The sequence below is a fragment of the Copadichromis virginalis genome, linkage group LG8 (assembly GCF_057382275.1).
Source record: "Copadichromis virginalis isolate Kocher_CV1m ecotype Utaka linkage group LG8, C_Virginalis_male_GT1.1, whole genome shotgun sequence".
Taxonomy (NCBI): domain Eukaryota; kingdom Metazoa; phylum Chordata; class Actinopteri; order Cichliformes; family Cichlidae; genus Copadichromis; species Copadichromis virginalis.
Genome location: NC_140625.1, coordinates 16,018,663 through 16,034,515, shown reverse-complemented (window position 1 = coordinate 16,034,515; position 15,853 = coordinate 16,018,663). Strand labels below are relative to the sequence as shown.

The 15,853-nt window shown below is 41.9% G+C and overlaps 2 protein-coding genes across 2 annotated transcripts; both read left to right on the top strand.

The window, feature by feature from the left end:
* The first annotated feature begins 2,896 nt into the window (after positions 1-2,896).
* Positions 2,897-6,745, top strand: tbx6 (T-box transcription factor 6). The gene is made up of 8 exons (XM_085467229.1): positions 2,897-2,966; positions 3,457-3,676; positions 3,986-4,253; positions 4,345-4,488; positions 4,653-4,723; positions 4,808-4,866; positions 4,968-5,247; positions 5,497-6,745. Exons 1-8 carry the CDS (start codon positions 2,897-2,899, stop codon positions 6,743-6,745), a joined length of 2,361 nt encoding a protein of 786 aa, XP_085323355.1.
* Positions 6,746-10,340: 3,595 nt separating this feature from the next.
* On the top strand, positions 10,341-15,648 carry prodh2 (proline dehydrogenase 2). The gene is made up of 11 exons (XM_085466170.1): positions 10,341-10,424; positions 10,559-10,924; positions 11,018-11,208; positions 12,166-12,292; positions 12,626-12,697; positions 12,790-12,870; positions 13,396-13,539; positions 13,673-13,839; positions 13,940-14,050; positions 14,598-14,686; positions 14,875-15,648. Exons 2-11 carry the CDS (start codon positions 10,697-10,699, stop codon positions 15,054-15,056), a joined length of 1,392 nt encoding a protein of 463 aa, XP_085322296.1. The 5' UTR covers positions 10,341-10,424; positions 10,559-10,696; the 3' UTR covers positions 15,057-15,648.
* Positions 15,649-15,853: the final 205 nt, after the last annotated feature.

The following is a 15,853-nucleotide window of genomic DNA, read 5'->3' as shown; positions in this document are numbered from 1 at the left end:
TACCAATACCATAATAATAATGCCATAATACTGCCTCCAGCATGTTTGACAGCTAATGCGGTATGCTTCAGATCATCAGCTGTTAAATGTTCCCATTATTCTGGCACAAGTTCATAGTGTTTTCATCTGTTCAAAGAGGGGTTTTTGTTTTGTTTTGCCCAACTGTGCAGACTCTTTTAGGCACTTTCTGGCAAAGTCCAGTCCGGCCTTCTTGTTCTTGAGTGTAACAAGTGGTTTGCACCTTCTTGCAAACCCTTTATTTTTCCATTCATGAAGGCTTCTCTTCTCCAGAGTATCCTTGACTTGGTGTTCATTTACTTGCTGTCAAGTTGCTTTTCTTATGATTCCTCCACTCCTCATGTTTTGCTGCGCTGATAAATAATTTTGTTTTTCCAATCTAATGACGGGCTCCACCGACATCTCTTTGGGGCTCAGCTTTAAAATTACAGCGAAAAGCTAAAAAAATTCAAAAATTTTGAATCCACATCAGCTATAATTATTTTTTGTGTTTAAATTGCAAGGAAAAGGGCCTCACCTGGTCATGAAACTGCTTATCAATCAATTGTCTGATTTTGACCATTTGAAAATGAAGGGCTGTTTATAAAAAATGACCATAACTCCTAAACAGTTGATGCAAAACTTGTACAAATCCTTGAATTAAAGCTGAAAGTCACATTTGAATCATTTAAACTCGTCTGCAGTGGTGTTCAGAGGCAAAACTACAAAAATTATTAAACAAATTATGGTTACTCCATTTTTTACTCCTTAAATCCTGTGCAGACCATTCCTATTAATGATTATTTAATCCAAACACATTTACTTTTTCTTGCAAATGAGTGTAATGACCCTGTGGTACAGCTACATTTACATGCCTGCTTAACAAATGTCAGTCACAAAAAAAATCAGGACACTGTGAATCAGTTTGAACGGGTCCATTGTTTTGGGCGCATAATCCCTAAATACAAACTTGCATATAAACACTTAGACAGTCACACTTGTCTAGTGGCCAAACTGCAGCCACTGGCCAAACTGTCGCCCTCCTCCACCTAAACTCAGGGTCTGACTCCCTGCTGAGACAGCCTAACAGGCAGCCTGCTGGGAGGAAGAAACATGTCATCAAGTCATCAGAAAGCCCCAGGGGACCAAGCAATAAACTCCTTTAATGTATAAGAAGTTTTGCATTTCCAAGAACTATTCATTAGAGAAAATTAAGAAAGTTAAAAAAATAGCTAGATGAAAACTATGTATAAATTATTCTGCATTTACATCAATAAATGCAAAAAACAACAAAAGTAAATAGTTACTAATTATAATAAAATAAAAAATTACTTATTTTCTCCTGCATGCATTACTGTGCCAATGCCTTGAACCACCAGACTTCCATGTAGGTTTTAAATTGGTGTTGAGAATCTCTGAAAGTCTTTCAAAGCTTTTCTTTGCACTTTAGCTTTTTTGGGGTCATTTTTCGTCCAGTCCTTGTACCTGACCATATTCAGATGAATGCCTCTTTACACTGATTAATGAATTGTTTAAGCATACAAAAAAAAGGCGTCTAAAGAGCTACTAGTCAAAACCTTGGCATATCTTAGCAAGGTGTGCAGTGTTTCCTTAAAATAATAGCAGTGAGCGTCTACAGACATCTGCAAAACAAGGTGGAGGATCTGTCATGGATTGGGGCTGCATTTCCATCAATGGTGTTGGAGATCTTTTAAAAATTAATGGCACTGCAAAAAAGTACAGTGAGATTATGAGCGACAGTGCAAAACCATCTGGACTGCATCTGATTGGCAGCATCTTTGTTTTTCAGCATGACAACAATCTCAACTACACTGACGATGCAGTAAAAACATGCTTGGACAGAAAAAAAACATCAGTTCAATTCAGTTCAGTATTATTTATATAGTGCCAAATCACAACAACAGTTTCCTCAAAATATGTAATACTGTAAGATAAAGATGTTATAATAATTAGCCATAGATTGACCATAGATTACTGAAGCAGTGAGGGATCATCTTAACAGAGAACAGAACATAAGGCAGCCATCATCCAAAGAAGCGCTCCGAATTTTCTTCAAAAACCTTGAGAAGTATTCCTGAAGAGTACTTCAAGGAATTACAAGAAGGCTTCCCAAGACAATTCAGTCTGTGTTAAAGAATAAAGGTGGTCATACCAAATATCAGCTTTCAAACTGATTATAGAATTGTCAAAATTCTGTTTTTTTCTTATATACTACGTTTTCATGCATGTTTGTATGTTTTAATCAATTGCTGGATCTATTTCCCATTTTCCCAACAAAATATAAAGAAGGGGTAGACTGTTGTATTGGACTGTGCTTGATGCATTAATGCATGTTCTTGTTGATGGTTGTGATTTAGCATATTTGACCTTCCATGCATCCATAGTTAGATAGTTTACAGATTTGCGTGTAAAATAAATGATCTTCAGTGCACTGAGTAAGTAAAAGAATAAAGGAAAGTAAATCACAATCAGTGTTTTCAGATATTGAGATAAACCCTGATTTCCTCCAATGTGATGAGTGTTGTTTGTTTTCTTTGTTGGAACAGAAATGAGAATTGAGGGTAAAGGGAGGAGAGACAGGGAGGCAAATAAAACTCTATGTGAAAATGGGCCCATTTGGCCATAGGTGTGAAGTCCCACTCACCTATTTAAGAGAGCTCGTCAGCCCTGTGGGCTCTGACGGAAAAAGGACAGCCGATGGTTAAGAGCGCGAGTCAGAAGTTGAGTGAAAAACTCTCTAGTTGCAGCTACTTTTTTGTTATAGAAAGCAGAGAAAAATCTGTACGAGGAACAGGAGAGAGCAAAAGGAGCTGAAGAAATGTTAATTTGGATCCGGTGAAGAGGACGAATAAAGAGACAAAGACAGACAAGAAGGACTATGCTGAGCATGGAGATGTTCCCTGGTTTGACTCTGGGACCACAAAGGATTGGAGACTGCTTTTACAGAGGTGAGAGGGACTGAATGCATTCATGTTTAAGCAATAAACATAAACAGATGTCTTATTTTATACTGTTGATTGTACATTAAGGAATAAATGTTTTCATAAATCAGAACCTTTTTAATTTCTCACTTTTTAGGTCCTTAGAAAATGACAAAACAAATATATTAATGCCCTACAGCAAAGACAAAGGCATGATGGGGCCTTTAATGCAGCAGCCAAACCAGAAATACTACATTAAAAAACGTTTGCACTGAAAGTTCCAGTTAAGTGCTGAAGACACAATTTACTCTTTAAACCTTTTTTTGTACACCTGAAAATACATGAAAGTGGTTTTTAGATCAGATGGAAAAGACTGAATGAAACTTAGTGATTCAGTAGTTTGTACAAGTAATTAAATATATTTAATTTAAGTATACATTTAAAATATGGCTCCATATTTGCTTCACTTTCACCAGTTAAATAAAGTTTTTTTCCTTGGATTTGTTCTTTCCCACAGAGCGGGAGGCACCTGTGCATATACCGCTGTTCCCTCCGGCATGCGAAGCAGCCGCCAAAGCTCTGCCTCCAAGGCTGCTGGCTCCTCCTCCTGCTCCCGTCTCCAATGAGGCTGCAACCACAACCCCGAAAGATGAGGTGAAGATGGAGCTGGAGAACTCGTCTTTATGGAAGCAATTCAGCTCGGTGGGGACAGAGATGATCATCACAAAGAAGGGCAGGTGAGAGATTACATCTGTATTACTCCCCTTATCCCCTAGCCCTTATTTGTGGGGTGTAGCAATTTATCCCAGACAAACCCCAAAGTCATATCACGACCCATCTTGGGGAAATAAATTTACTTTTCATTAAGTCGTGGCCTCCTAAATGGGTCGTAGCAGTCTACCATCTCTTCTAACTTTATACTCCTCTGTTTTTAATGTTTTCATCCCATCTTGCCTTCATCAGTTTTAGTTCTTCCCTAATTCCTTCTCATTTACTGTTTTCTGTGACCTTTGGTGTCCTGAACCTATTTCATTTTGTTTTTTTAGACGGATGTTTCCTGGTTTGAAGTTGAAGCTGTCGGGCCTGAATCCATCACTCCGTTATATCCTCCTCCTGGATATTGTTCCCGTTGACAACTCCCGTTATCGTTTCCAAGGTGGCAGGTGGCAAGCTGTTGGAGCTGCAGAGGCGAGGCTACCAGACCGGGTGTTCATCCACCCAGATTCTCCTGCCACAGGTGCCCACTGGCAGAGCCGCACCATGTCATTTCACTACGCCAAGCTCACAAACAACACCCTGGACACACAGGGACATGTACGTACTGCACATGAACAGGCCTAGCGGAGATACAGCACATAACCTTCAGTGGTGCATGTTGAGTTAAGCCTTTTTCTTCTATTCAAAGATCATCCTACACTCTCTGCATCGATACCAGCCCAGAATTCATGTGATAGAAGCCCGGGATGTACTGAGGTGGGGTGGAGGGCAGCACTCCTTTGTTTTCCCCGAGACCCAGTTTATCACCGTCACCGCCTACCAGAACAGCAAGGTACCGTTATTTTCTGCTCTGACTGCGAGTTTTGTGTTACCAAGCAACAGACTCACAGAGACACTCATTCATTTGATATATAAGAGATTCTTTGCAACATTAAGAACATGATTTCAAACAACAGATGTAATGTAATATTAAATGTGTTTTGTGTTTATTTTCAGATCACTGAGCTTAAGATCAACTCCAACCCTTTTGCTAAAGGCTTCCGTGAAGACGGCATGAACAGCAAAAAGTAATTCCCAACACAAGCAGCAAAATCTCACAGTCTACATTCATCTGTTGTTGTGCAGGATCTAAATGCCTTTTTTCTTTATAGACAAAGAGATGCGAGACAGAAACGCAAAATTGCCGTCTTGACAGAAACTTTAGATATAGGTAAGGGGGAAAACCAGATTTATGGCACGTTAAGTAACTTAATTTAAAAATGAATGTAATGTATTTCTCATTTTGAAACATTTCCACTTGTCTGCCATCAGTGAACTGTGATCCATGCGACTCCACTGAGCTCCTGCAGCAGGCCCCAGTAACCGGTGCAGACCTGCAGGCCCTCGCTCTGGCCTCTCTGCCTGCACTGCCCGAAACCTCCTGTGGGTTCAGACCAGGGGACACCTCCTATCAGGACACTTTGGTCCCGGAGCAGTCACTGGACCTCGGCCAGGAGTTTATGGCATCCCAGATGTCTGACATCAGCATCACATTGGCCAGTGGCATACAAGAGCTGCCAGGAAGCGAGAGGGCAAATAGTATGATTGAAAGGTAGGAGGCAGAGGAATGTAATTGATATTAGCATGATTCACATTGATAGACTATACAAAGAATAATGTTTTATATTTTTAGTTTATATTCTTCTTTACATAACCTAACCTAGCAATGTCAAATTTTCTGGTTCAGTCTTACTGCTAGGAGATGTGTGGTTTACACACATCTCTAATGGCTGATTATTATTATTTTCAGAAATTACGACACTAAATTGATTCAAGCTCTCATTTCCTTTCTCCTCCACAGATCAGACACAATGGCTGAGGCAGCCTACACCTCCAGCTTCCCTGCTGCTCAAGCCAGCTCCTCCTCTTTCCCCTCTGCTCCGCTCCCTCAGTCATCCTCCTCCTTCCCCTCCCATCCTGCCTCTGACCCCTCGGACAGATCTGATCCTCAGCCCTCCATCCCTCCTATCAACTATCCCTCCCTTCTGTCATCTTCCCCCGCACTCTCTTCCACCTCCAACACTCCCTCGCTGCAGCAGACCTCCTTCACCTTCCCCACTCCGCCCCCTTCCAGCTCCACCTCCCCACAACCACTCCTTTCGTCATCATCCTCCCCTTCCTCTTCCTCAAACAACTACCATGCAGTCCCAGACACCATCAGCCCCCACACTTCTACTGATGCCTCTTTTCATGCCCCGTCGTCCACCACATGTCCGTCAGATCTCCAGGACCAAGTAGCTGTTCATTCTCTGCTCACCCAGCCTGGCCAGCAGCTACAGGCCGGACCTCTCGCCACTGATTCACCCAGTGATCAAAGCTCTGCAGCGTTTATGTATCAAAATATTGTGCCAACAAATCCCAGCCCCACTCTGAGCACTGCTCAGCCTTTCCCCTGTCAAAACCAACCACCAGCTCCAGTTCTGTCTTGCTCCTTACCCATGCATGCTTCTTCCACATCTTTTGCTCCTCCATCTATTCCCCCACAGATGCAAAATCTGCCTTTTTCCCATGTATCTCCCAGCCCGGCCCACCCTGCCCTCCACCTCCCAAATCTGACCCACCAAGCTCAAGCTCCTTCACTTGCTCCAGCTACTGCATTTCCTCCCTCTTCTTTCCCTTACCCACCATCCACCCTTCCTCATCCTCCTTTTCAACCCTCCTCTTGCTTGGCTGTTGCTTCTTCTTTCCAGCAGTCCGTCACCCCTGCTGCCACACTGCCGCCAGTAGCACACAATCCTTGTACATCATCTTCTACGCCCTCATATCCTGCTGTTGAAATTGGTGCAGTGCCTCCCTTCAATCCTGCACCACCTTATCGTCCAGAGATGGTACGGCACCACCCATCTCTTCTCCCACAGCTGGATCCATCACTTCCCCCTTCTGCCCCTAACCCAGCCCTCTACCCCACCTTTAAATCCTACCCTCTCCGGCTATGTCAGGACCCTCACCCCTCCCTCTCAATCCCATTCAGGCACTTGTACAGGCAACAACATGGCCACTCACTCTCACAGGGGTCCTACCTGGAAATGAGCACAAGACCAATGTTTTGAAATATGGTATTTTTATATGGATGAACTTTTAAGGGGAGTCAATGATGTGTAGAATTAGCTTAAGCCCAGTGTTTGTGTGTCTGTCTTCTCAGCAGTTCAGCTGACAGACTGATGAAACTGGGCCTCGTTTGTATATACTTGTTGAAGATTTTCTTTTCTATATTCATTCCAGTGTGAAAAATAAAATATTGTTTTTTCAAGCTTTTGTGACTCAATCCTTTTCAACTGAAATATTTTGCTGACAAAGACTGTAATATTTGTATGTAGCTTGAAGGATTTGTCAGATATCCAGCTGAGACTTTGGGGAGTTACTGAGAAGATATGACTAGTTTAAGTAAAGACTGGAAACTAGAGATACAATGTAAAAAATAAAAAATCGAGCACTCTTGAGTGAATTTCTGCCTTAAATCATCTTCTTAAATTTGACTGTTGGACTGGTTGGAAAATCTATGCATATTAGCCCCAAACAATCAGTGTAACCTACCACTCTCATCAACATTGAATGAAAACATAGACTGTATAAAAAGGATGGACGCTGCCACCATGATGTCACTTATGGTGTGTTCCTCAAAAAGTCAAAAATTCCGACTTCCTAGTCAGAAATGTCTTTTGTGGAATCCTGCCTCAACTCAGAAAGTCGGAGCACGCTGACATACCCCGAGTTAGCAATCGAAGATGTCAGCACTGTTGCCAGGTTTTGTACCGTATTTTCACGACCATAAGGCGCACTTAAAAGTCTTAGATTTTCTTCAAAAAGTGTGGCGCGCCCTATAGCGCGGTGCGCCCTATGTGTTGTAAGGAGGACGTAGTAGAGAACACCATGAGAACGTTAAAGGGTGAAGTGTGGGCGTTGATCGTATATACCGGGACAATCGCACATACCTGTATAAAAGAACAGGTATGTGCATTATGCAGGACATCGTTGTTTTAACAACCCTGAAAATGGCAAAGAGACACGCTTACGAAGCACAGTTTAAACTGAAGGCCATCAGGTACGCGGAGGAACATGGAAATCGAGCAGCGGCGAGAGAATTTAAGATTAACGAATCGATGGTTCGCAAATGGAGGAAGCTGGAAAACAAGCTCCGGCAGGTCAAGAAAACGCAGCTGAGTTTCCGTGGACATAAGGCGAGGTGGCCCGAGTTGGAGGAAAGACTCGAGCGGTGGATCATCGAGCAAAGAGCGAGCGGGAGAAGCGTTTCGACGGTCACCATTCGGCTAAAAGCAGTTTCACTAGCTGAAGAGATGAACATTGAACATTTCCAAGGAGGTCCGTCTTGGTGCTTTCGTTTTATGAAACGGTGCCATTTTTCCATCCGGACCAGGACTACGGTAGCGCAGCAACTTCCAGCAGATTATAAGGAAAAGCTGGCCATCTTCCGCTCCTACTGCAGCAAACACATCGGCGACAAAAACATCCAGCCCAGCCACATCACAAACATGGACGAGGTCCCGCTCACTTTTGACATCCCGGTGAGTCACACTGTGGAGAAGAAGGGGACCAGCACGGTAGCGATACGCACAACGGGGTATGAAAAGTCTTCTTTTACTGTTGTGCTTGGCTGCCATGCTAATGGACAGAAACTGCCGCCTATGGTGATTTTTAAGCGAAAGACTTTGCCTAAAGAGAAGTTTCCAGCAGAAATCATCATTAAGGCAAATGAAAAGGGCTGGATGGATGAGGAAATGATGAAAGAGTGACTGAGGGAGGTGTATGTAAGGAGACCAGGTGGTTTTTTCCACGCAGTTTCACTAAGAGTGGAAGGCAGCGCCGGGCGAGTTACGCCACAATTTGCCAATGGATTGTAGATGCTTGGGCTAACATGTCTGCTGGCACTGTTGTTCGAGCTTTCGCAAAAGCCGGCATCGTTTCCGAGGAGCCGCACGGCACGGAAAGTGACTCTGACAGTGAAGACAGTGAACCTGGCATGTTTGATGGAGATTTAGCGCAGCTGTTCAATTCAGGCACAGAGGATGAGGACTTCCATGGGCTTGATTGATGATAAAAATGTGAGTACCAAACTTTGTTTTGCTCCTGCTTTATTTTTAAATATGCACACTTGTATGCTTGTGTGTTGTTGATGATGACGATTACCGGCAATAGAAATGTGAGTAAGGTACCGAATTCAGGTTTGCTCCCGCTTTATTTTTAAATACGCATACGGTACTTGTATGCGCCCTATGGTCCAGTGCGCCTTATGTGTGTGTTAAATACAGTAAGGGCACACATAACTGAGACTGCGCCTTTTAGCACAGTGCGCCTTATGGTCGTGAAAATACGGTAGTTGCAAAACAAGCCCAAATCATCACCCCTCCACCACTGTGTTTGACAGTTGGTAGGAGGTGTTTGTGCTGATATGCCTGCGCTTGGATTTCTCTAAACATTGCCAGATATCTCCACTTTGGTCTTATCCACAAGAAGTCTTGTCGTTTGTTCAGATGCAACTTTGCAAACCTAAGCCATGTTCATTTTAGAGAACCTGGAAACCCGTCCAAACAAGCCATACTTTTTCAGTCTTTTGCTGAGTGTACTGTCATGAACTTTCCAGACTGATGGGCACTAACAATCGTATCATTGTATTGTGTTAACACACACTTGAATATCCCAGAACTAAACTATCAGACCTTCTGCGTTTACAGAGTTGCTCACACTTGCCGATAACCAGCTTCAGAACTGCACTGAAAGCTTTATTTTTCTCACATAAGTGTACCTCCTAATTGCTGTTACGCAAATTACAAGGAAGACTAAACAGGAAACATCTGATTTTCCATATTCAGACATGGGTCAGGATTGAATGTCTAATAAGCTCCACCCCATTCATTCAATCAAATGTGAAATACTATTTTGTAAATAGATGGTTTATATTTTAAAGCTTTTAGAATTTAATTTTACTTCTTTCCATTGAGTTTTACTCAGAAAATGACTCTATCTTATAATTTGTTATGCAAAAGTTTTAGCTTTGATGATGAGTTTGACACCCCTGATCTAGAAGATTAGAAGCAGTTAAAGCTCTGTCACTGATCTCTGCCACAGTGCAGACAAAGACAGCATCAGTCATTTTGTGGACAGCTATGAGTACATTTATGGCTGGGAGAGCAGAGATTGTGGGGGATTAACAGGATTTTTAGACTAACAAGTCAAAGGTACTTGACGAGGACGTCAGCAGGCAGCAGTTAATCATTTCCTCTCTCGGCTGCTTTTCGTGGCTTTTGGGGAAACAGATGTTTGAGCTCAACCCTTCTCTAGATATAATGGAGCTTTCAGCATTTGTTAAGTGTACAATTTTCTCTCCTGTTCATTACTGTAACATCACATGGGCCACAAACTACACAGCTCATTTGATCAACTATTTGACTGAATTTGATCCACATTAATGGGACTCTTCAGACAAATCTATTTTAAAACTTCTAGGAAACAAAAAAGTCTACAATACAAAAAGACTAGATTCAACATGATTATATATCTTATACATGATATCTATACACAGGTGAGCTTTTCTTGTCCATTCGTTTGATTTCATTCTAAGGGTCAACCTGATGTTTACTCAAATTTCCAAGTTGTCATTTATTAACCAGCGAGTTAACCAAATATGATAAATTCTACCGGCTCACACTTGGACTGTCAAAGCTTTGGCTTTTCATTGTTTAGCTCTTCCGAGTGCCACTGTTAGGATGGACGGTAAGGTGTTTGTTTATACAGTTTTATTACTGCAATGGATAGTAACAGACGCTGCTTCTGATTCATCATGATTGTGACTGACCGTTCTTGGAGTAAGGTCGACTAACTGTACAGACACTTTCTTCTTTCAACAGGGAATAACTCTTCCTGAGACGATCACTGAGAGTCTGTATTTTATTTAACACACTGCTGCATTTGAGAGGAAACAAAGAAAAGAAAAAGCTTTATCTACAAGCTGCATCAGTCACGCACTGCACACTTCTCCCGGGACCATGCTGTGCTCCTATTTACGTCCCTCTCTCCCTCACATTTTGCCGCTGAGGCTCCTGAGTTCTGCGGCCTCCAGGGTGGCAGCGGTGAAACAGCATGAACTGCTCTCAGACACTCTGGCCTTTGAGGACCCCCGTGCCTTCAAGGTGAAGAGTCTGGGTGAGCTGCTTCGTGCTCTGGGCGTTTTCCGCCTCTGCTCCTTCCCAGCGCTGGTTAATAACTGTGGAAAGGTGAGACTGCGGTTTGTCAGAAAAGCTTCAAAATATACAAATTGACATCTGGCATTCAATCCATTCACTACTTTCCTCTTCTGCTAATTTCAGTTGATGTCGGTGGCACGCACGCTCCTGGGGAAAAGGGGGTTTTCCTTGCTGCTGAGGCCCACTGTGTATGCCCAGTTTGTGGCTGGAGAAAATGAGGCTGAAATCTCACAGTCCATGCAGAAGATGAGCCTGCAGGGAATGAGACCCATGCTGGCCGTGCCGATCGAGGAGGACCTCGGAGAAAGCACCGGGTATGACTGAGTCTAAGAAGTCGCTGAAAGGCTGCTTCAAAAGACACTTTTTAATTTTCACTCAATGTTCCTAGTACTTGGAAGTTTCGCAGCTGCTGGGCAGATTTTAGCCTTCACTACACTTTAGATCAATGCATGTGGACGTTTAGGTTTTTGGGACACTTATTAACTTAACTTAATTGAACAATGATGTGATTTTGAAATACAAGAACAAATAAATACATTTCTAATTTTGCTAGAGACAGAAACACTCATTTAACTGCACACAACCATGAAAGAAACACATCACAAATCACAAATGTGAGAAAAATCTGATGCAGATGTTTTTTGCTTAAAGAGCAGTTGAGTGGGAGAGATTGCTCCCCTCAAAGCCAGCCTTACAAACTCAATAGCTCACTTGTGCAGCTACAAACAATGTCTTTAATATTTGTCTTGCACCTATCAAATATTAAAGACATGAAATAAAATAAAATGTTTGTGGTATTTATTTATTTTGATAAAAAATTAGGCAAAGAAAAGAGTGTCAAATATTCATATATGTTCTGAATTTGGTCAACAGGAATCCAATACACACTGAGAGTCTGATAGAAGCTGTGTTTCCTCTGTGGAAGCTGAGACTGCTCGTAGATTGATGGATTTTTATCTTGAAATCTTGAAATTTCTTAAAATCTCTTCTCAACAGGTTTGCATTAATTTGTACATAATTTCAGACATTTCATACGTTTTTTTGTTTATGTATGTTTCTATGAATTGTGGCTTGTAGACTGTCTGAAGTCTGCAGTATAGGTCCCAGCCCACCTCCTGCCTCTGCATCTCAAGCGTATGAGGACAAAAGTTAAAGGACCTCACACTCAGCGCCAACCCACGACACACACAACTGTGCACAGCTGTTACACCTGAGTGTGAAGTCCACTCTTCGCGGTTCTCATGTTACGGTTTATGGTTTATCGCCTGCAGTGAGAAAAGATACGACGACAACATGGACACCATGCTGGAGTGTGTGCGAATGTCCCACAGCAACGCTTGGAGCAAAGACCCGATGATGCAGCTGAAGATCACAGCGCTGCTCAGCCCAGAGCTGTGTGTAAGGCTTCCAAATCAGAGTCCCCAGTCCTTAATATTATTATTTTTTAGAACAGATGCTCGAGGAGACTTTAAACTTTTTTTTTTTGAGTGGGTGGGTAGGTGGAGGCATTTCTGAGTATTCTGGATGTATGGGAACTGGGGTGTTAACATCAGAGGCTTCAAATGTGTGGGAAAAAAGATAAGGACACACATTTCAGAGTTTGGTGTATCCACAGCTGTTCCAGGTTGTTCTTGAATGTGCAAACCCAGCTCCCCCTACCTATCTGCCTTACCTGTTTTTATTCAGTTTTGACACTGTTTATTTCCTGAAAATGTACGTGTTGTATTAAAGGTAAAACTCACAAACATCATCAGGCAACAGCCATACGATCTGAATCTCCTCATCAGATCAATGGATGGTGAGGTGAGTCCACAATTCAACAAGTGATCCAGTTTCTTAGGTGTCACCTTTCAGTTCCCATATAAAGAAGTTTTGCCTAAAATCGTCTCTTTCAGCCAATCAGCTTCCCCGGTTTAGATGAAAAGGAAGCTGCCCACTTACGATCTGGCCTACTGAGACTCAACAAGATAGCCGAGGTAGGGGAGAGACAATCGAACACTTAACAAATGCTCCCATAGATGGGACCTGTTATGCTCACACACTTTTATTCTGAGATTTACCAAGAGTATTCACAGTTTTAACAAATAAAAACAATTTTAAATATGTAATTCATGCAAATATTGGCATTTAGACGGTCTATTAATGCTTGTCTCTGTAATGCCCTCTGCCTAGAAGCCCACTTTGTTCCGATTGGCTGCCCCTCTCCTGACTTAACCAGAACTTGCTGGTTGTAAACTCCACCTCCTCAGTCAGGGCCAAAACTGTAGCTCTGACTGTGCCTGAAGTGATTATAAATGGGAGACCATTTCAAAGTGATGTCAGTTCGGCACAAGTATACAAAAAATAGTTGGGGATTATATTATTTTAAAATCATGCACGACTGTAATTGAATATTTATTAAAGAAAACAGAGAGAAGCACAATACGCCCACTTTGACACATGAAGCAAATTTAATAAGTGTAGATGCAAATTTTGAATGAAATGAATAAAACTTTTTTTAGGCAAGTGTGAACAAAGTCAGAGTCCTGGTTGATGCTGAGTACACCTACATGAACCCCGCCCTCTCTCTTGTCGCCATGGCAATGATGAAGAAATTTAACAAAGATGGTACCTGGATCTGGAACACATATCAATGTTACCTGAAGGCAACTATCTTTATCTTTATTTCTCTTCTCATATTATCATCAAATATCAGACACTTTATGTCACTTGCACTGAGACAGTTAATGGTTTTAATTATAATTCTTTGTGTCTGTGGTTAAATTCTGTGGTTATCAGGACTCCAGGTCTCTCCTCTTAGATGCGCTGTCTCTATCCAAGAATGAGGGTTTCTGTTTGGGTGTCAAGCTGGTGAGAGGAGCCTACATGGACAAAGAGAGAAAACTAGCGATGAAAGAGGGTCACCAGGACCCCATCCATCAGAGCTGGGAGGACACCAATGACAGGTTGGTTAGACAGAAGGAAAATGTCCTGAGTGCAACAGTCAACTATCATTTTTGTTTATCTTGATTCGACTCTTGATACATTTCACGTCTTCTTGAACAGTTATAACGGATGCCTTGATTTGATGCTGGACGTCATATCCCAGGAACCTGAGCGGTACAGGATCATAGTGGCCACTCACAACGAGGAGTCAGTGAGACGAGCCGTGAAACGGTGAGAATCCACAACAACGTAATCGAGGTGGTATGTGTGTAACATATGCATAATGGAAGTGCAGTTATAGGTGAGCCAATGTAAAATCCATACTAGAATGATAAAGTTGACAAATCAGCAAATGTTTTCATAACTACTTTAAATATAAAAATACAACAAACTGTTAATGTTACTGGATTGTTGTTTAGCTTTGACAGGCAATATCTGGCAAGTTTTTCACGGGCTTAACTCAGATACTAAACTCTGCTGCTCAACCACCAAATGCTTTCCAACAATAAGATTGTTTTTCCAAGTAGCATTGTTACATCCAAGAAATAATCACAAACAATTACTTTTTTTGCAGAATTTATGATACTTTCAACTGTCTTGCAGAGCAAATACAATAAGGATAAAATGAAGCTTAGGGGTGTTCCTTTGGTCTTATGTGATAGAGGTTTATAGATGTTTATTGGTGAGAAAGGTACAACCCTCAAATGTATTTATGACCCCTAAAGGTTGGGAATCACTGCCATTTAATATATATAAATGTTGTGCACATGCTCATCAGAATGGAGGAGTTGGGGATAGACAGAGATGGAGGCTCAGTGTGTTTCGGTCAGCTGCTGGGCATGTGTGACCACGTCTCCCTTACACTGGGTGAGCTGATTTTCGTCACATCACAGCTTGACTGATGCACTTAACATAACTATTAAATGACTGTCCACGCTTTCATCACCAAAACTGATAAACCTATGCACAATCACTGCCTGAGTGGGTTGAGAAAGGAAGCTATGGTTTTGACTTGTCTGACAATCACACCATCCCATCTCTCCTCTCCCTTCCAGCTAAGGAGGGTTACTCAGTGTACAAGTCAGTGCCCTATGGCTCAGTGGATGAAACGCTGCCCTACCTGGTGCGCAGAGCTCAGGAGAACCGCACGGTGTTGCAGGGAATCCGGAAAGAAAGAGACCTACTGAGGAAAGAGCTCAATCGGAGACTCCGGCTGAGTTTAAGGGGAGGCAGCTAACAATCAACCAACACTGAACTCTGCAGTTTCATATTAACGTTTGCAACCAGGAGGTGGTGTGGAAAAGATCTTAGTGTTGTTTAATACACTTTCATATCTCTTGAAGGTGTAATATCCAGAAAGCTCCTGAAAACTACTACTGGGCCTGTTATTTAGCAACAGAAGGTAAACTGAATTAAGCATAAAACATTTAATTAACAATGATGATTAAGGGAGTGGCACTCCAATTTCGTTGTACTCTGTACAATGACAATAAAGGCTATTCTATCATGTTAATGTGTGTGGGCGAACTGAATAAAGATCGGATCATGAGAGAACACTGTATTTGATGGACAGGGTATCAAAAGATTGCTTTTGTGTACTTTAATGTATGAAATGCTTATGAAATGTAATTAAACAAAAGAACATGATGCTCAGAAATGAGGATTTATAAAACTAGACCGAAGAAACGGATTCAAACTTCTCTACAGAGTAAGCTGCTGTTGCAAGATTATTGGGGAATTTAATAAACAACTTTCCACTGCTTCGCCAGAATGTGATTCAAGTTGCTGTGAAGCATCGACTAATCAGTAATAAATGTCAGTGGTAGTGACACAGTGACTGTCCCATGGTTTGTATTTACCCAAAATTACCGAAGCACTAAGGCTTGTATGTATGCCACAAAAGATGTAACACTTTGTAATTAACCCTCGACCCTGATAAACATAGACGTTAATGATTTTGAATGTGTGGGGAGGACTCAGTTTTCCACACATTTTTTAAAAATTTTGTTCCACGCTTTAGTGTCTTTGTGCTGA

Coding starts and splice junctions, on each gene's coding strand:
- tbx6 (XM_085467229.1), top strand. CDS start 2,897: ATGCTGAGCATGGAGATGTTCCCTGGTTTGACTCTGGGACCACAAAGG. Junction 3,677..3,985: donor ATCATCACAAAGAAGGGCAG/GTGAGAGATTAC, acceptor TTGTTTTTTTAG/ACGGATGTTTCCTGGTTTGA. Junction 4,724..4,807: donor GACGGCATGAACAGCAAAAA/GTAATTCCCAAC, acceptor TTTTCTTTATAG/ACAAAGAGATGCGAGACAGA.
- prodh2 (XM_085466170.1), top strand. CDS start 10,697: ATGCTGTGCTCCTATTTACGTCCCTCTCTCCCTCACATTTTGCCGCTG. Junction 12,871..13,395: donor GACTCAACAAGATAGCCGAG/GTAGGGGAGAGA, acceptor AACTTTTTTTAG/GCAAGTGTGAACAAAGTCAG. Junction 14,051..14,597: donor GTGAGACGAGCCGTGAAACG/GTGAGAATCCAC, acceptor CATGCTCATCAG/AATGGAGGAGTTGGGGATAG.